Raw genomic sequence first — 21,561 nt, 5'->3', positions numbered from 1 at the left:
GATCCCTTGGACGAGGGCATGGCAACCCACTCCAATATTCTTGCCTGGAGAATCCCACAGACAGAGGGGGCGGGCAGGCTATAGTCCATAGGGCTGCAAAGAGTCAGACAGGACTGAAGTGACTTAGCACCCTCCCTTGCATGACAGGGATATTCATTAAGATGACATTTCTAAAAGTGGTCATTGGTTCACTTGACTGTCAATCAAAACAAAATCCTCTAATCAAACCCTGAAGATGTGATTCCACCCCAATTTCATCAGTTACAGATCTGCCATGCTCTACTCAACTTTCATAACTAAAGAAATAAGAGGGATATACTAATACAATCTTTAACCGAAAACCCACCAGCATGCTTTTTCAACAGCATGGGTAAAAATGGGACAAAGTATGGTAGCCATTATGAAAGAACAAATATCTTCAAGGGAAAAAAAGAAAAAAAAAAAAAACAAAAAAAACAGAGTAGAAGAATGACACCGATTGAAATGTTCCATAGTTTGACAGTGGTACAAAAGCAGACTGGTTTTAAGCAAGCCTTACAAAAGAACCCTTTAACAACCTCATGCAACTTGGATTTGAGAGAGGAAAAGGCATTTTACACTTCATTTCTCTCCCTGTTCAGTGAGCCTCTTCCCTGCCTACATCTCTTTGCCCTTAATCTTGATCTCTAGATTTTGGTCCACTTATTTCTCCCAAAGGCTTTTGCTGGGGGCATGTCATTTGGTTCACTGGCTTTTTCACTGAGTCCCCCTGCTTACTCGCTGTCTCTTCTAGCGTTTCAGTTTCCTTATCTGGAAAAGTGAGGAACAGCCAAACATACCCAAATGTCTCCTTTGGAATTAACACCAAATAGTGTTAATTTTCACTTACAGAAGTTATTACACTTCCCTTACAGAAGTTATTACTTTGATTATGATGCAGGTGCACACTGGATATTTTCCTCACTTCACTGATGAAAAAGAGGTACGTTCCCCTTGGGAATGGAAGCACCGTGCTAAGTGATTTTCCTCAATTTCCATTTAGATGGTCAGCAGCACCGTGAAGACTCACTGCCATGCTGCAAACTGGGACACTGAGATTCAAAGAATGCCAGGAATTCTCCCAGAGTCCCGCATTTTTTGAATGGCACAGGTATGACATCAAATCCCGTGTTTTGTCATTACATACTTGTCTTTTTGGCACAGCACAGTATTTTGTGGTTCAGAGATCTGGAAGGTAACAGATACACTTTGTTCTCAAAGTACAACTCCGTAAACTCTTCAATCTGAAGAGACTACGAGAAAGTGATTTATCTTTTCTTTTTTTCCTTTGCTCTTCTTGCTCTGGGACTACCAAGACACCCAGGATATAGGTTTATTATGCAGATTAACCAGAACTCATTTTCTGAGTATTTAGTCCTTCAGGGAAATTCAAGAGGCCAAATTGCCAAGATCTGTTGGATCACAGAAAAAGCAAGAGAGTTCCAGAAAAACATGTACTTCTGCTTTACTGACGACACCAAAGCCTTTGACTGTGTGGATCACAACAAACTGTGCAAAATTCTTCAAGAGATGGGAATACCAGACCATCTTACCTGCCTCCTGAGAAATCGGTATGCAGGTCAAGAAGCAACAGTTATTACTGGACATGAGACAACGAACTGGTTCAAATTGGGAAAGGAGTACATCAAGGCTGTGTACTGTCACCCTGCTTATTTAACTTATATGCAGAGTACATCATGTGAAATGCTGGGCTGGATGAAGCACAAGCTGAAATCAAGATTGCCAGGAGAAATATCAATAACCTTAGATATGCTGATGACACCACCCTTATGGCAGAAAGCAAAGAACTAAAGAGCCCCATGATGAAAAGAGAAAGAGAAGAGTGAAAAAGTTGGCTTAAAACTCAACATTCAAAAAATTAAGATCATGACATCCAATCTCATCACCTCATGGCAAATAGATGGGATAACAATGGAAACAGTGAGAGACTTTATTTTTGGGCTCCAAAATCACTGTTGACGGTGACTGCAGCCATGAAATTAAAAGACACTTGCTCCTTGGAAGAAATCTATGAGCAACCTAGACAGCATATTAAAAAGCAGAGACATTACTTTGCGGACAAAGGTCCATCTAGTCAAAGCTATGGTTTTTCCAGTAGTCATGTATGGATGTGAGGGTTGGACTATAAAGAAAGCTGAGCACCAAAGAATTTATGCTTTTGACTGTTGTGTTGGAGAAGACTCTTCAGAGTCTCTTGGGCTACAAGGAAATCAAACCAGTCAAACCTAAAGGAAATCAACCCTGAATATTCATTGGAAGGACTGATGTTGAAGCTGAAACTCCAATACTTTGGCCACCTGATGTGAAGAACTGACTCACTGGAAAAGACCCTGATGTTGGGAAAGATTGAAGGCAAGAAAAGCAGGGGACAACAGAGGATGAGATTGGTTGGATGGCATCACTGACTCAATGGACATGAGTTTGAGCAAGCTCCAGGATCTGGTGATGGGCAGGAATGCCTGGAGTGTTGCAGTCCATGGAGTTGCAAAGGGTTGGACAGGACTGAGCGACTGAACTGAACTGAAATTCAAGAGAATAGTCTGGAGTGAGAGTCCTTATTTACTAAATGACAAAATTAATTTTCAAATCCATATAAATTTATTCTTCTAAAATAATCAGAGACTGGATACAATTTGCTAGGCTACTGATGTCATAACTATTCTGCAGTTAGGAATTATGTGGTTTTACCTAAAACTGTGCCCATGCTCTGGCCCATTATCTTTGGATTAAGAAAGGAAGAGTGTGGAATTTAAAAGAGTGAAGGTTCATCATTTTGAGATCCGGGCAAAGGTCCTTGTTCTGTCACCAACCCTTATGAAAGTCACAGATACATGCATTTACCTTTTTGGCTTTGGTTTTTACCCTACAAATGAGGCAACTGGATTCTATCATCCCCCAAACATACCATGTTATTATTCTGTATAATCTACCTGGAAAACTCTGAATTTTTAAGAAAATTGCCAAGCAGCTTGCCACACTGGACACAGCAAAGGAATGCCATGGCAGATACCTGAATCAATAGATACAGAAGGCAGGAGGGTGCGGTGGGGAAAGTGAGTGTGACCAGGCTGCAGGAGTGAAGAAAAAGTGGGTGGAGTTGGTGGGGTGGGCGTGGCTGCTTGAGAGCCAGAGATGGTAGGAAGGTTGGTGATATGGAAAGTGGGGTTGGGGGGTTGGGGGGGTGGGGAGGTGGTGGCTCTAGGTTGCAGGGAAAGTGGTAGTCTGCATGTTCAATAAGAGCCACACTGGGGTTGTCCCTGACTCCATCTCTAGCTTGGGTAGCTTGTCCATTTTTAATTAATTAACTAATTAATCAATTAAAAAATATATATTTGACTCATTTCCCAACTTGATAAGGATATTTACATACCTTAGAAAAATTTACTAGGGACAAGTGAGAAAAGACAAATTTTTAATTCACCCCAAATCTTCATATTAATAGATACACCTCCCCTGCCCACTCCCTACATGCTTTAAAGAAAGTAAATGAATTATTTTTTGTTGTTTAGTTTTATTTAAATCAGAGAAACAAAGGTCCATGGCAAGGCAATAGAGAATGCGCTGGTAAAGGTGGGCAGAAGCTGGTGCTGCTCACCACTCCCTGGCCTTTCAAGGCAGAGGCAATGTGGCAGTATCGCTACAAGCAATAGCCCCAGGTTCAAATCTCAGTTCAGTTCCTACCAGAGGGTGATCGAGGGCAAGTTCAGTAACCACTATACTTGCAGAGTTCACTGCAGCAGCCTCTAGTTATATGTGGGTATTGAGATGTGGTTAGTGTGACTGAATTTTTGGTTTTACTTCATCTTCATTAATTTTGGCTTCACTTTACAAACTGTACTCTATCCAGTTACTGGAAAACTTTGATTTTGAAACAACTTAGCTATGTGCATTTACTCTTTCAACTGTAAATTTTATGTAATCAGAATATTGTGCAAGTACTTGTGATAAATATTTAGCATCCCAATTGAAATGTGTGATGTGTATAAATACATGCCAGATTTTGAAAACTTAAGAAAAAACAAGAATGTAAAATATCTCATTAATAGTTGAATACTGATTATATGCCAGAATAACCAGAGTTTGGACATACTGGGTTCAATAAAATGTATTATTAATTTCATCTATTTTTCTTTTTAAGATATGGCTCCTAGAAAACTTAAAATTATGTGGTTCACATTGTATTTCAATTGGGCAGAGCTACTCTGTATGCTTCAGTTTTTTCCTCAATGATATGGGAATAAAAATAATATCCTCCAGTGGGTTGTTGTGGCAACAAGAAACGATAACTGCAAAGTTGTTAGCAAAGTGCTTGACAAATCGCTGGAAGAACTCACTAGAGAGCTATTATTTTGTGGGCACAATTTCCATCTTCACTTTCTCTGACTCATAAAACACAATCTGAAGTTATTTTGTGGGATATTCATTCAGTCTGTTCTCCTAAAGTGCAGGAAAGCCAAGAAGACCTTTGATAACATATAGGACCAATAAACGGCAAGGATGCTGGTAATTTACCAAATGAACTCATATCTTCTTTTCCCCCTCACAGATTCCTTTTATGAATTTTCTGACCTGTCAGAGATAGTGTACATTCACTCATCAAACCTTTAACTGAGTATCAATTTGTAGAAGAATCTAAATTCTATAGTTTCAAATTCTTAAATTTCTTTTCTTCTTTTTGGCCTTGTGGATTGCAGGATCTTAGCTCCTCTACCGGGGACTGAACCCGAGTTCTTGGCAGTGGGCAGTAAAAGCACAGAGTCCTAACCACTGGACTGCCAGGATCCTTAAGTTTCTTAATGTTATAGATCTTCAATAATTATAAAATCTGCTCACATCAAAAAACACTGAAATAGGTTTAAAATGACAAGATACAATCTATTCTTTATCTGTAAGATAATAACTTCAATTGTCATTATTGAACCTAAAAGTATTATCTTTTTCTCTTTCTCACATGATTTTCTACTTTTTAAAAAATTATTATTGTGGTGGTTTTAAATTGTAGTCTTTTTAAAAAAATTTTTGTATGTTTTTTCTTTGTTCCTTATCATTTCTAACTTTGGTATAATTTGGAGAACTCGAAACATGCAGTATTCCTTCATAAATAATAAAGTGAAAACAAAAAGAAATTAAAAGTTAAATTTCAGAAAAGTGGCAACTGATGGATAACACAGAAGAGAATCTCTAATAAGCGTAGGTGTTCTTTGAATAATCTATTCAGTAAGTATTACAGTGCTCCTGTAAATAAGCTAACTTTGAATTTCCATTTCTCCACATTCTATGAAGCACAAATTAAGTTTCCTTTTAGCAGTTCAATTCTTTTTCCTAAAATAACTCTTTAAAGTATATTAAATTTGTGAGCCTCTCTTAGTATCAACCAGACAATGGAAGCAATCATAATAGCTAAAACTTAGGTCTTTCTAAGTTCTGGGTACATTATAGATTCTTTACTTGTATTCACTCATTGAACTCTGAAAGTAACTCCATGAAATATTTTAGTAGACAGATAACAGTCCCCCAGAGATGTCCATATCCTAAGCTCCAGAATCTGTGAATATGTTATTTATATGGCAAGGGGGAAAGTAAGACTGCAGATGGAATTAAAGTTGCTAATCAGCTGACCTTGACATGGTCCTGGATTGTCAGTGGGGCCAATGTAATACACAAGGCTCCTTTGTAAGTGAAAGAGGGAGGTAGGAGAGTCAGGGGTCAGAGTCAGAGTTGTTTGACGATACAGTGCTGCTGAATTTGAAGGTGGAATAGGGGCAATGAACCAAGGGTTCTTCTACTACTCTCCAGATCTCTGCTCCATCATTATTACTTCCTTAGAGGAAGCCTTCCTTGGTGGCCTGGTTGAGGATGGATTCTCAAAGGAGACAATCTTAAGGTAGAATGTAACTTTCATTTGAAGCATTTAGCATGATTACAATTTTACATTTGTTGGTGTCTTCTCTGCCTCTGCCGCCAAACTCTAAGCTCCATGAGAAAAGAGCAGTAGTTAGCCCTTGCTATCTGTGCTTGTCAAAGGCAAGGTGCAGTTGTTTCTCTGCTGTCTATTTAATTTCTGATATTTAGATAATTAACAATCCAAATTCGTTTGGCAACATGTTGAATTTGTTGGACAAGGTCTTAAGAGAATAAAATGCATTCCAGAATAGATTATGGGAAGTGAATTTCAAAACCCCTAGACTTTAGTCCTTAAGTAAATCAGCTCAATGAAAAGAAAATATGAGAGAATAAAACAACTATCTAGAAGAAATTTGCTGAAGCATGACAAAAATACTCTATTTGCATTTGGCTTGCCAAAATATGCATTTTTATCCTCAAGTATATTACTCAGTTGGCACAAGATTTCATTGTATTGAAACCTGGGACTTGGAGATAAGCCTTAAATCTACTCTTCTAGAAAGCAAAGAAAGAAATAAAAACAAAAAGAAACATAATCAGACTTTCTTAATATTTGAGTATCTTAAAAAGTTAAAGAACTTTTCGCTACCACTATTTCTTGAGTCTTTACTTTTTCTAGCCATATAACTACATATTTCTACTTGCAACAAAATTGTTTGACTCTTCATACAGTCTGTCCTCAAACAGTTATACCTACTAAGGGCATAATTTTCTATATGTTTTAATATATATTTTTTATAATATAAATATATATCTATATCTCCATATAGTTGAGTTTGATAATTGTTTTTGGTGAAAGTCTCTGCATTGCCCCATATACCTGATTTTCTGATTTTCTTTACCAGTGTGGTGGTTTTAAATTTTACATTTTAGATTTGGAATATTTTGTCTTTGTTTCTTATCATTTCTAAATATATCTTATTTGGAGAACTAGACAGATGTAAGATTATTTGGACAAGATGAGACCAGATATAATTTGAGTCTAGTAAGCCTTGGCTTCAAAGATTTGTGTTGCTAATTACTAAGCCTCAATTACATTCAATTAATTCTTATATCCATAGAGAAGCCATTCAATTCATTTGTCCATTTTCTGTGGCTTTGAGATTCAGCTCAAATTCAGTTCACAAGGAAAAATAGCTGCCAAAGATTCCCTGTGCTTTTAAGCTCCACATTACACCCATCTATCTATGGCAAACCATTTCAATTCACACTCCATTACACAAACTTCCTTTCCCAGGGGAATCTTACATTAGTATATTCAAAATTCAACCTCTCTAAAACGAAATAAGAACATTTACTCAGGATTGAGAATGTTTGGAAGTCATTTCCTCTGAATGCATAAAGCTGAAACTGGGCAAAATCCCTTTGGTTACAAGTTTTATTAAATTAGAATATTTATTGTAGAATAAGAATAAGAATAGGAATTATTTTATTTTCTTTGAAGTAGCTCCCAGTGTATATTTCTCTCTGGTCCTGATTTTATTCATGACATAAATGTAAACAAATGTGAGTTCCAAAGATAAGGCATCATTAGTTTCACAAATAATTCATTTCCTTCATTTAACATCCTTCCTTATCCCAGGTTCTCAAAGAACTTGAGCAGGAAGGAAGGACTATTACTCCTGTTCTACATGAGGGGACACAAATGTGGAGATTTGTTGAAGATCAAGCTAATCAAAGCTAATCAAGTAGAAGCTTGACAATTCCCTCTCTTTTGGCCACACTCACTGTTCCAGCCTTTTGGGGTAGAGATGGAGCAAATACAGTAAAACCCTAATGTAAGCTGTGTCCTTGTATCACAGATGAGTCACTCAGTGGATAATGAACTCTCACTGAGAGAGTGACCTACAATGGATCTCTGATACTGTTAAGTTAGCCCCCTACCTGCAAGACTTTGTTCTAGTATGCTACTGCTAAGTCACTTCAGTCATGTCTGACTCTGTGCGACCCCATCCCTGGGATTCTCCAGGCAAGAACACTGGAGTGGGTTGCCATTTCTTTCTCCAATGCATAAAAGTGTAAAGTGAAAGTGAAGTCGCTCAGTCATGTCTGACTCTTCCCGACCCCATGGACTGCAGCCTACCAGGCTCTTCTGTCCATGGGATTTTCCAGGCAAGAGTACTGGAGTGGGGTGCCATTACCTTCTCCGTTGTTCTAGTATAATGCCCACTAATTTACAAAGTGAATCCATAAAAATAAACACTCCGGTGCTTCCAATGGACAGAATAGATAGTAGTCACCATTTCAGAAACCCAGACAAATAAATCATTATGTCTGGATCACATGGGCTTTTAAGTGACAGGCTTGAGACTCAGACACAGGGCTTCTGACTCCAAATCTAAAGCTTCATCATTGAATTAAAACAGTTCTCAGACCCTTGGGTGAACAAAAGGTGCCCAGGAAAAACCTAAGTTCCTTTGCATCAAGGTAGGCCAAGACCAGGGCTTCCCTGGTGGCTTAGAGGGGAAAGAATACACCTGCCAATGTGGGAGATGTGGGTTTAATCCCTGGGTTGGGAAGATCCCCCAGAGGAGGGATACTCACTCCAGTATTCTTGCCTGGAGAATTCCATGGACAGAGGAGCCTGGTGGGCTACAAGTCCATGGGATCACAAAGAGTTGGACATGACTGAGCGACTAACATACACACACACAAGCAGAGAGAAAGTACATTGTAGAAATCGAATAGGTTTAGAAAAAAAAGAAAAAAAGAAGAAGTTGCCATTTTGGTTGAGCCCACATCATTCACCAGAGTAAGGTCAGCAAACTTTTCCTATAAAAGGCCAAACTGTAAATACTTAAAGCTTTGTGGGCCATATATGGTCTCTGTTACATAGTCTTCTTCTTTTTCTTCCTTTTTTGTTTCATAAAATTTGAGTTGTGGAAACCACTCTTAGTTAACAGGATATACAAAAAAAGACTGTGGACAGGATTTGACCTATAACCTATAGTTCATCAGAGCCCTGGACCTGGTAGCCACAAAAGGGTGACTTGTAATGCAGGTCTGGATAGCACCTGGAATTCCCAGGCCTGAAATGCAAATCCTGTAAGTGCTGGTCCGTGACTCACAGAAGAGGGTTCACCTTCCCAACTCGCCACCTTAGACTATATTTTCCTGTCTTCAATCAAAATTAAAGTCAAAGCCATGTTTGACATGTTACGTACACTAGATCCTTGGCATTCACAAATTTAAATTTTATGGTTTCTACTATGTCAGAGACACCCCAAAATGTTCATGGATTTTAAAAAATGTTTCACTTTCGAGTTTAGACCCTAGAATTGTGCACAGGAGCTGGTCATATAGTGAGAGACCAGGAGCCTGGCTAGTACTTGCTTCTTGCTCTCTTTCTATTTTATCCCTATCCTGCACCATATAAACAGATAAATATTCTTTGGGGGTTGGGAAGGAGAGGAAATAGGTCTTAAAAGGGAAGTTAACTTCCAGGGCTGGTGATTAGTGAATTACATCAGAAATTATAGACATTCCCCAGAAAATAGCAGATCTCCATAAATTAAATTAGTGTCTGCGGCCTTCAACAAAATATGCTATAAAGGATGTAAGAAAAAATAATTCATGAAAGGGTTTCTGTTCATTCTCCCATCAGAGCAAAAATTTTTGAAGAGGTAGAGTTTTGAAGGAATTTCCTCATTTTTACCCAGTTAAACTTGAATGCATTTTAACAGGCCATTGGAATAGTCTCAGCTGTTTGGATTCATGTGTCCCTTGCAAAGGCCGAGGGCCTACAATGATTTATTTTGATGTCTACCAGGCTTCTCATTTTGGACTCTGCAGCCAAACCATAATCAGTGCCAGCCCAAAGCTGATCTCTCCATGAAGACTCAGGACTTGGACTCAGCAATGAGATTCTTCGATATAATGATGACTTGTGTGCCAGATGACTTGTGCTTTGAAGAACATTCAGACCCTTGCATTTATTGTAGTAGCTGTCTTCATTCTTAACTTATTCCTGGACACTACATGAAGAGTTAAGAAGGCAGCTTTTATCAACTGAGCTTTTCATATGGGGGTCAATTGTTTATAAATTTCAAGTCATCAATGATACCAAGTTTTAGTTTATAAAAACAATTGTACTGGGTACCACTAGGGCATAAAGTCAACTTAGTTCCTGCCTACATGGGGTTTTCCATCTACCAGTGAGATAAAAATATGAATAGAAAAGTAAGTAAGCAATTAAAAGTTCAATGAAGGTAGGTAAAGATACAATTAGCTACAAATGGATTGACACACTATAAGTATAGAAAATTAGTAGAGAGATCCTTTATTCATTCATCAATCATTAGTTGCTATTTACACTGTGCCAGGCATTATATCTTCTTTGTAGACTCTTCCTTGGGACTCTGACTTATATATCCAATCTTCTATTTGAAATCTCCATGCATAGACCTCACAGGTATTTCAAACCTGACATGTCTTACAGTGAACTTAGATTCACTTGCCAAATCTTCTCCTGCAGGCTTCCCCTTTTGAATGGCAACTCAGTCTTCTGGCTATTCAGGCCAAAAAACAAAACAACAACAAAGAACCCTAAAATACCATATGTTCATCCCTCATTCCTCTCTTTCCCTCACTTGTGTTCGATTTGTAAGCAAATCCTACTGGTCCTATTATTAAAATATATCCAAATCCAGCCACTTGTCACAATCTCAACAAGTACTATTCAGGTCTGTTGTGGGGATCATTACAATAGCTTCTTGATTAATGGTCTCCCTGCTTCTACCCCGATAGCTCAGTTGGTACAGAATCTGCCTGCAATGCAGGAGACCCTGGTTTGATTCCTGGGTCGGGAAGATCCACTGGAGAAGGGATAGGCTACCCACTCCCATACTCTTGGGCTTCCCTTGTGGCTCAGCTGGTAAAGAATCTACCTGCAATGCAGGAGACCCCGGTTTGATTCCTGGGTCAGGAAGATCCACTGGAGAAGGAACAGGCTACCCACTTCAATATTCTGGCCTAGAGAATTCCATGGACTGTACAGTCCATTGGGTTGCAAAGAGTTGGACATGACTGAGTGACTTTTTCTTTTTCTGCTTCTACCCTGGACCCTTGGCAACCACAGTTCCTATCACTGCCCTGCCCAAGGCCATCCAAATTAACAAGCTTATAGTTAATATAGCACTTACTACCCATCACGCACAAGCTCTTTGTAAGTATGGAACTGAATTCTCACAATAACCTTACAGGGTAGGTACCGTGACTCTCTGAGTTTCATCAGTGAGGCAATGAGGCACTAGAAGGACAAGTTAAGATCACACAGCCAATGAACAGCAGAGACAGGACTCCAACCCTGACATTCTGGCTGCCCAGTGCATGCTCTTAACTTCTGTGCCTGCTCCCTCCAGGGGTTTCCCTTCTCACTTTTGGAAAATGCCCAAGTCTTCATCCTGGCCTGCTAAGCGTCACGTGATCTGTCCCCCATTACCTCCACAACATTCTTCTACTACTTTCTCCTTGGCTTACTCAGTCACAGTGACTTCCTCACTGGTCCTCAAACACCCCAAGCTTCTTCCCATATCAGGGACTTTCACCCTGGCTGGTCCTTCCGCCTGAGCCATTTCCCCTGAGGGTGGCCTGACTCACTTGTCACCTCCTTCAGGTCTTTTCTGCAAATGTCACTTTTTCAGTTAGGGAGTCCTAGATCCTACTTATTAATAATCTTACTAACATATCTAGATATAATTCTAAGCACTTAACACACCCTTTACTTCATTAAACCCTCACAACAGCTCTGGGTTGAGGGAACTATTACCTCCGACTTACAGATGAGGAAAAGAGACCCAGCGTTGCTAAAAAGTGTGCAGAAGGTCACACAGTCAAAAAGGGATGAAGTTAGGATTCCAACCGAGAATCTCTGGCTCTAGCGTCTGTGATCTTACACACACACAGATACACACAAAATTAATATACAAAATTTGGTGACTAATGGTTGATGGGAAAGTAAGAGAATTTAAAAACTCAGTTTGTGGAGCTTCCTTGGTGACTCAGATGGCAGAGAATCTGCCTGCAACGCAGGAGACTTGGGCTCAGTCCCTGGGTTGAGAAGATCCCTGGAGAAGCTAATGGCAACCCACTCCAGTATTCTTGCGTGGAGAATTTCATGAAGAGAGGAGCCTGGAGGTCTATAGTCCATGGGATCGCAAAGAGTCAGACACGACTGAGTGACTAACACTTCACCACTTTCAGAAGGTTGTAGCGAGTTAGAAGACAATTAGCATATCAGGTTAAAGGGGGCGCCAGGTGGAGGGTTTAGAGGATCAGTTTCCAGAGTGATGTGTCTCCGTGTGTCAGCCACCCTGTTCCTCCATCAGAACCTGAGAATAACCGGAGCTGGGTTGGGGAAGTTCGCTAACAGCAAAGAATCCTTGATTCCACTCTAGATCTTCTTATGTAGAGTCACTGGGACCAGGAACACAAGGATTTGTATATACAAGAACTCCTAGGTGATTGTGAAATGCATTAAAGTTTTCAAACCACCATCTTGGAAGATAGGGAATAGTTTCATTGACTTAAATTAGAACACTAAGCATCACAACCCTAATATAGTAATTCCATAAAGAGATCTGCAAAATATGCTATCACTGTAAAACACTGCAACTTAGGGCAGGGATCTCTGATGGGTTTGTTCATTGATGGATTCCAAGTACCGAGAACAGTGGTTGGCTCAACTGGAGAGTGTGTGAACTTTTAAGTGGCCCCTTGGAAACATTCAAGATGCAAAATAACTTTGTATGAGCATATTTTACTCTGAGTGGTCCAACATTTCCATCAGACTTCTCATAAAAATTCACTTCTATCAGCTTTATCATTATTTCCTTAGAAAATATGAACAGAGTGAAAAAATATATTGGCTTTTGGAATTATTGATCTAAGTGTGACTTGAGGCTCTGGCATTTGGCAGCCGTGTGATATAACCAAGGTATTCCATCTTTCTAAACTTTGTTTTCCTCATCAGTAAATCATCATCACCTCATTTAATGTCCATAAAAGTATCATATGAATAAATGGATCTTTGAAAAAACAGGGCACTGTTATTAGGTGAATTATTACTTTTTATTTCTCAATTACTTTGAAATATGATTTTGGGGGCAAATTTCTAGTTGTAAAAATTTAGTAAAATTAGGAAAAAATGTTTTCAAGACTTAGATGGCTTGAGTAATACACAGCTATAGAATGTGTGGTGGCAAGAGTGGTTGGTAAAGAACCCGCCTGCCAATGCAGAAGCGTAAGAGACACGGATTTGATCCCTGGGTTGAGAAGATCCCTGGAGAAGGTAATGGCAACACACTCCAGTATTCTTGCCTGGAGAATCCCATGGACAGAGGAGCCTGGCGGCTACAGCCTATGGGGTCGGACACAACTGAAACAACTTAGCACAACACAGCATGGGAATAATGAGAAAATGAAAATATTCCCACTAAGTATTCCCTCCAAGAGATAATCATAGCCCCATAGCTGAAGGACAGTATTGCCTTTTGAAAATCAAATATTGATTTGTTGGAGAGATTGGCCTAGAATGTTACAGCTTAGTATTCTGTCACTCAGACGCACAGCTCAAGCCAAATGACTTTCCTTTAAAAACTTTTGGTGTAACAGGTATTTATCATTCATTATTTACTGCATCCTTGATATCCGAACATTGAAATCTAAGAGAAAAAAGTCGATTGTGCTGAAACCACGCAGACTTCAATGCCTCCTCAATTTTGGAAACTTAAGCACACCACTTCCATCCTAAGACAGGATTTCAGTGACTAAGCAGATCTCTCCCTGAACCGAAGGTAAGGAAAGAGTCTACCCTCCACTTTTTTCTAGCTGATCAACCAGATACACGTGAAGGAGTTAACACTATAATCATTAAAGCACAGACAAAAATGTCATTTGTCAAGTGGCAAGAAACAGCTTTCTAATGAAAACGCCATGCATTCCACAAAATTCTCAAAAACTTCATTCTGATTTTATGCCTAAGTTAAGCATTTTGGAAAGGCATTTCCCTTGCAGCGCCAGAAATGAAAGCCTCAAACGCTTTGAAGTTAGAGATCTAACTGCCAACACAACTGGATGAGTCACATGTGATATAAAAATACCTATTTGGGGCTCTACTTTCAAATTAGAGTCACAACATAAAATCCACTTAATTGAACCAGGCTTCAAAAATTTCTGCACAAAAGTTAATAACAACAACACAAAACATTAGGCAGAAGAGAGTTTCTAACAGACCTCCAAACTGCACATTTTCAAGACAGATATAAGAGAAAGAAAATCAGTTTTGTGAATAATATATGAAATCATTCTGAAAAGATTTTCCCCCAACAGTACAGCACAGTAGTAAACTCTTGGTCACACATTTCTTTATCTAAAGCTGAAAACCCAAATCCCAAATGACAGCCTCATTTCTATAATCACAGCTTCATCAACTGAGGCTGTTTTGCCACAGATACCATACCATTATGATGAGGGTTCTGGGTCTACTCATTTCATCGTCAATTTCCAGAGGCAAAATTTCGTGGGACGGTTCCTCTTGGCGTCGTCTACAAATGTGTGGACAGCTCCTCTGGACCACAGAACGAAAAGCCTGAAGCAGAACAATGCTGGCAGTGCAGCCCATCGCTGCATCCTGGAGCCCAGAAAATAACTTCTATGTGGATGCTATGTTTGAAAAACAGTGGCTCCTTGTCCCTGAAAACAGCCTACATCGCAGCTGCAGCCAGCTCACTCTCCAATCACTTCCTTGAGCTCTGATCATCTGATCACCGCCAAATAGCTTGGATGCAGAGATGGGAAAGATTTGATCCACTGAAACTGAACACACTCAAGAATATTAGAGCATTTTGCCCAGAGAGCATTTCTCAATTCATCTCAAGAGCATGTTTCCTGTTCATTACAGTGATTCTCTCCAATTCCCGTTTTGGAGGTCTGAATAAAGATATCTTTCCCTCTCAGACACTCAAACAAATCACTCTTTTTCACATTAAACAACTGAAAAACTGACTTCACACTCACATGTTTTTTCCAAGGCAGAGGAGTGTCATATAAAGAGTGAAAGTGATTGTTGTCTTTTTAATATAAAAACTTCCAGAAGGAAATTTTACTAGACACCTCACTAAGTGATTGGGGTTCTACTTATCGTAGCTCGTAAGTTCCAGAAATGAAATGGACTCATCTAAAATGGGGAGTCCGCTGAATCAAAATGATTTATCCGAAGTATGCACGCGTTAACCAAAGCCATGTGAGTGACACTAGTGTTCCCCCTGTGATTTTCTTTCAATAGCTCGGTTGTTCTGTTCCCACACATGCAGTTCTGCAGCCTGATACATTTTTATATTTACATAGGCGGCTCGCATGGCTGAAAATATCTCTGTTTACTGAGGTCAGGCAGCAAGCTTTGCTGAGCTGACCTCTCAGAAAAAAAAAAAAAAAAAGAGCAGCTGTAAAGAATTTGCACATCCTATCAATAAGAATTCAAGGCTTCAGGAAGGACTTTAAGGTCTCTGGCAGTTAAGAGTCTAGTATTCCCTGACTCCTGAGAGACTAGTCACTTAAGGGGAACCGCGAGATGCTTAGGAGTCACGTGACTGGCTTGGACTGGCCTCAAGATCTAATGGTATACTGCAAGAAAATAAGACAACAGGGATGCTTGCACTAAAAATATCTCATGGAAAATAGATCTTGCTTACAAATGAGGAAACTATGAAATCCCCAGCAGGATTTACAATGTCGAGATCTTTCTGTCAAGTTAATCCTGTCAGTGTAACTCTTCGGAGATTCAGAGTAAAAATGTTTTCTTTGGTTTCTGGGCCCCTCAGCACAGAGGGTGTTACAGGAAGTTTGGAGGTTTCTTTTCCTCTAAGGTGTGGCCACTTCGGGCCTCAGTAAAGTGGCTTTCACAGAAGCATCTAGCAGAAGGCTCAATTAGGCATTAATTGCTCAGTAATCTGTCACAACACAGCTTCGTTATAATTGGTATGTTTGCCAGAGGAGTAAAATATTTTTTTTCTTTTAAGAGGTACTGGCTGCAAGTAGTTTTTCATCTCTCTCTGTTTTGAGCAAACATATTTTAGCGCGGCTGGAAAAAGAAGAAAAAAATGCTAATGATGCTGGCAAGTCCCTTGAGTCCCTCTGGACCTTTGTCAGAGTGCCCGGGTGCTAATCTAAACCATTTTTTTTTTTAACTCTAAACAACTAGGGCATTTACTGAAGAAAGGCTACAATTTAGCCCGCCTGGCTTGCATATTGAATATATATATATAAATGGTGTCCCACCAAAGACAAAATATGGAATAGGCTTCCATGATTATGAATGTGCCTTTTCAGATCTGATTGCTCCTCGGCGCTCCCTGGATGTCAGTGCCCACCCTCGCCCACCCACTCCCATACCCCATGACCTATCACCCTCCAGTCATTCCCTCGGGTTCTGGTCATCTGCTCGGGGCCGGAGAGCTTGAATACAGCAAGGCACTGACCGGAGGCGCTTAAACATTCCGGCAGCTCCTGTGGGCTGCTAATAAGGGAAGGTGGATCCCTAAGTTGCACACCACAGGCTTGGCAGGGAAGAGGCAGTTTGCATCCCAAAGTCCTTTCTAGCCATTCTCTCCCTAAGGCTGGCTAACCTCTGGGGTGGCTTCTGGAGTCAGACGATCTGGCAGATGCCAAAGTCTTTGGGGAGATAAATCATGTGCTTTCTGGCTATTAGAGTCCTGTGTTCATCGATCCCTGAACTGCCTCTGAGGAATTCAGCCCTATTATTGATGGACTGCTATTACTGATGGGAGTCTCAAAATTCTCTCTCTGTCTTCTAACTTCCATCACCAAGGAAAGGGAACCTCCAAGAATTAGTTTCTTGGGAATTCAATACACAACCACAGTTATCCAATGGAAAAGAGGCTGGAAGGATGAAAACCAGAGAATGACAGCTGGACACATGGCCCAATGTTTTCTTATGAAACATTTCAAACACGCAAATTCAAAAGTGCAGGAAAAGGATTGGGTTCTGAGATGTTTGAAAGAGGAAATTAAGCTAGGGATGTGGCAAAGTGGGGGAGGAGATAGATCAACCCACAGAGATAAGGTCCCTTTTTCCCCTCATGTTTGGCATAGATGTTGATACACAGGAAATATTTTAAAAGGAAGAATCAATTCCCTGAAGGGATCTGCTAGTTTCTTTGAAGTATTAATAAAATGAATCACTAATTTGGCCTTCAAACATTAAATGTGCATGGAATGCTGTTGCTGATAACAAGAGGTTATCTTAGAAAACCAACATGAGCTCAGATGCAAATATTGTAATTAAGAAATGAATAGATGTGTTTCCTTTCCTCCTTCCCAAAGTCCAAGTGAAAATTCAACAAAGCAGTGTAAAAGGGGAATATATTCATTACAGTGAGAAAGTAGGGTTGGAGGGATGGATCTTTGAACAGATGAGAGTTTTCAGAAAGTTTCTCTGAAAGTTGAAAAGTGAACCTGATCACACTGAGCGATAACTAAAAATGAAGGATGAGCAAGAACTTCGGGGGCAGGAGGACGTGGTGGAAAGAGCTACAGGGCTCAATAGAGCCCTGGAGGGGGTCGGAGTTCCAGGGAGGTAGGTGCTCGGTGTGAGAAAGTAGCTAACTGACACCCACCCTGCCACCAACCCCAGGAGACAGAACTTCAGAGCATGTGACAACAGCAGAACGGCAGACGCTTCCAGAACAAGTAGCACAGGGGTCAGCACCCCTTGGCCAGTGGAGGCAGGTGTGTCTGCCGCCGGCCCACCTGGCTCACACTCACAACAAAGGAAGGTGGCAACTGGCACACATGTCAACCTGTGAGCAGGAATGGGGCTGACCACGTGAAGAGGTGGGCCTCCAGGGCTCTGCTTCCTGTTCCTGGACCCAGAGGGCAGAGTACTCAGGTACCCAAACTAAGCGGGTCCCTCCTTATATGTGGACTTATTCACAGAGGGAAAGCCTTCCCTGATGTCTCAGAGGGTAACGCATCTGCCTGCAATGCGGGAGACCTGGGTTCGATCCCTGGGTTGGGAAGATCCCCCAGAGAAGGCAATGGCAACCCACTCCAGGACTCTTGCCTGGAAAATCCCATGGATGGAGAAGCCTGGAAGGCTACAGTCCATGGGGTCGCAAAGAGCTGGACACGACAGACAGACTTCACTTTCACTTTTCTTTTCATTCATAGAGGGACTGGCAATGTACGGACTGGGCAACACCGTTCAAGTCTAGTCCAGGCAGCAGCCTGGTGGGAGAGACAGCAGCAGAAGGCAGCAGAGAGGCTCCCATGAGCTGCAGAGTCAGACAGATTCCTGCTCAGTCAAGGCTCTGCCAACCATACACTGTGTCATCTCAAGCAAGTTGCTTGACCTCTCTGAGCCTTGAGAATATCCACTGTAACACGGAAATAACTCTTTAACGTCTATTAGGATGTTGGTGGGAGGAAGTACCTGAAAAAATCAATATGTGTATGTGTGTGCCATTGTCTCCTACTCTTTGCGATCGCATGGACAGTATGGACCGCATGGACCAGGCTCCTCCGTCCAAGGGATTTTCCAGGCAAGAATACTGGAGTGGGTTGCTATCTCCTATTCCAGGGGATCTTCCTGACCCAGGGACTGAACCCGTCTCCTGCCTCTTCTGTGTTGTCAGGAGGGTTTTTTACCATGAAGCTACCTCATCAATCACTGAACAAATGTGAGGCTACCTCTGCTGATGGGGAGAGTGGAAGATAGGTCTCCTCTCCCAGAGAAGCATCTCCGACAGACCACACCTCACAGTTCAGAACCTCAGTCCTTATTACTGCACCCTGTGGGTTTCCTTCCTCACAAACAAGCTGAAAATACGTTCTGATGGATTTCATTTCTAAGCGCTGTCATCCCCTTTCTGTAAGAGCTGGTCATGTAACCATGAAGTAGATGCTCAGTGAACAATAATAATAACAGTAATATTTACAATAAAGTAAGCCATCCCATAGCACTTACAACGTGCCAAGCACAGTTCTATTTAATATTTACACATATCGATCCATTTACAGCTCTATTATGAGGTCATGATCTGATTATCCCCATTTTACAGCTGAGGAAACCGAGGCACAGAGAGGTTAAGTGACTTGTTGCTAGAATCATACCGAGTAACTGGGAAAGCTAGATCTGGTTACAGGGTATGAGCTTTTTAAACCCAGTTCTGAAAGCCAAATATGTGCCAAGTAAACCTTGTATCTTCCAAAGGTGGATTTATACCAGAAAAATATTATTTGGCACATGGCAAGGTATATGGAGGCAACCTTGGAACACCCCCTTTGAGAGCTGGTTTGTCCTTCATAGGAAAGTCTGTGATGTTTCCTTGGATCACAGTTTCAGAAGGCAGCTAGTAGTGTTAGCAGAATGTTTTGGGTGACCATTTAAGTTACATTTTGATGGGAACTTACAACATTTAAAAATGTAATGAATTTGATAAGAGAATTCTTAAAAAGATGTATTTACTGTGTGAAGCATTCATTGGCAGAAACCACTCACCTATTCAAGCTGGCTCTGAAAGCATATAGTGGGAATATGAAATCGTGATCGACTCCTTTGTTACTCCTTGATGCAGTAATCTGTCCTTACATACAAAGATGTATGTAAGATGCTGGCTGACACTGAAATATCCCCAGGAAAGAGGCTGCTTTTGTCCAACAGGAATGAAGCCATCACCCTAGGACACTGTTTGGCTCCAGGAGAAAACCTGCTACCACTTGCCCTCGAATCCACGCGAAGTTGACAGCCTGAACACACCGCTGTTCACAGGGAACGAGCCATTCGCTTTTCTGGGCCAGCATGAGAATTTGGTGAGGACTCTGGAGCTGGTGGAGTGGAACTGTCTTCCAGGCTTTGCTGCCTCTCCTTCACCACCAGCGCTATTCCACACAGAGTTGTACGAGGTCAGAAAACTGGAGACGAAGGGCACGGGTTGAAACTTGCAGTCACTTCTTTAAGTTGGAGCACAGCCTTTCCACGGGAATTCGGTGCTTTGTGGAGTGAATCAGTCAATCCATGTGGAGTAAAAATAAACTCCTCTTCCTCATTATTATCATCATCAAGGTCTGAATCTTGTTGGCCTTCTCTGGCTCAGCAATTGTGACCAAGTGAAAGTGACCCTAAAGGAGGAAAACTCTCATAGACTAAAGGCAACTGAGGATTTAACCCCAAGCTGAGTAAAACCAGTTCAAGGACTTGGCCATTTTCCAGGGCAGGGATTAGCAAGAATCTTTTAACTTGTCTATTTCCAGATGGGTAAGTCCCCTCAGGTATATAAATTCAATTAAACGGATAGGAGGGAGTCGATCAGTGCTTTCTTAGCTAAAAAAAAGGTGGAAAACACAACCCAGCAAAGTGATTCTCCCTGAGGCCCAGTTATTCCTTATCAACTTGCATCGTTGCCTCTCTTGGTGCTACTTCAACTCAAGAGCTTGGGACTTAGGTAAATTTTGATAACAACCATGACCCCTTTTCCCCCATTTGTGACTTGTAGAGTTCTCTTCTTTCAGCTCCTATCTCTTCATTTGCACTTAATTATAGTGCCTCCCCTTTACAGGCATCTTTTCCACTTGCTGACATTTATTGAGTTGTACAATTAATCACTTTGGAAACAGGCACACTGTTCTTTCATTTAAAAAATCCAGGTGCTGTTGCCAAGCGCGTCTTTTCTTCATTTCCCTCCCTTTGGGCACCAGTGCAGCTAAAAGATTTCTCTTTGGTATGTTTAAGTGCTTCAGAAAATTTTCCTTCCTTGCTCTCTCAAGTGGCTTCCTCAGCAGCTTCTTGCAGAGTACGTGGATAATGTCAATGTTTCATCAATATCACACCTTACATTTCTCAGGCTTCTGCATTTGACTGCATTCTTCTCTGGTCAGAGTCAATCTTTCTTATTCTTGGTAGAAGGCAGTACAGTGTAGCAGCTAGGCAAAAGCCTGGGAAGTGGACAGGGAATTTAAATCCCCAGTTGAGATACTTGCTACCTTTGTGGCATAAAGCAAAAGTTTTAAGCCTCAGTTTCCTCCTCTGTTAAATGAATGGATACTCATGAGGATCCAACTGTTCTGTCAGTCCTTGGCACAGTGCCAGACATATGGTAAGTAAGGATTCAATACACATGGGTTAGTTATTACTGGAAGAGAAAAAAGATCTAAGGATTTCAGACATTGTTTACTTTTTCCCTGTCCCCTTTACTAGTGGTTAAAAAAAAAAAAATCTCTGACTCTTCCTTGCTGAGGGACACACGATTCCCTGGGTGATGGAGGAATGGGCATGCCTCCTCTGAGCTTTGAAGTTGGGTCCCATGGTAACATGAGACAAGTTCCATAACCCCTTCCCAGTCCTTTTCCATGAGTAAACACATTTAAAATAATATAATAATACCTCACTTACCCAGAGGGCACTTATTTTGCAACCTCAACTATTCTGATCACAGCCAAGTCCTGGGAAGCAACAGAAACAACTTCTGCAGGGCCAGAAAGAGACAGTACCCAATTCATTAATCTGGGACGTTTATAGGAGTGGGTTCGAGAAGGGGTTTTCATACCTGTACCACTTACAGCCGCCATACACAGGATTCCAAAGACCTTGCTGAGTGAAGCTGG

At 40.9% G+C, this 21,561-nt stretch overlaps 1 protein-coding gene across 5 annotated transcripts in view; it reads right to left on the bottom strand.

The window, feature by feature from the left end:
• DOCK10 (dedicator of cytokinesis 10) overlaps positions 1 to 21,561 on the bottom strand; it is a 298,093-nt gene that overhangs the window by 217,716 nt on the left and 58,816 nt on the right. The window contains exon 1 of one of the 5 annotated variants that reach the window (XM_043444647.1): positions 14,402 to 14,860. The exons of 2 other annotated variants lie outside the window; for them this stretch is intronic. In XM_043444647.1, the coding sequence (XP_043300582.1) occupies positions 14,402 to 14,563 (162 nt within the window). In that variant the 5' untranslated portion in view covers positions 14,564 to 14,860. Of the gene's footprint in view, positions 1 to 14,401; positions 14,861 to 21,561 lie in introns of those variants that run through there. 2 more of the 5 variants (XM_043444645.1, XM_043444646.1) reach the window with 2 other exon arrangements.

This window comes from Cervus canadensis, chromosome 24, assembly GCF_019320065.1.
Source record: "Cervus canadensis isolate Bull #8, Minnesota chromosome 24, ASM1932006v1, whole genome shotgun sequence".
In the NCBI taxonomy this organism is placed as follows: Eukaryota; Metazoa; Chordata; class Mammalia; order Artiodactyla; family Cervidae; genus Cervus; species Cervus canadensis.
This window is presented reverse-complemented; position numbering and strand designations above follow the sequence as displayed.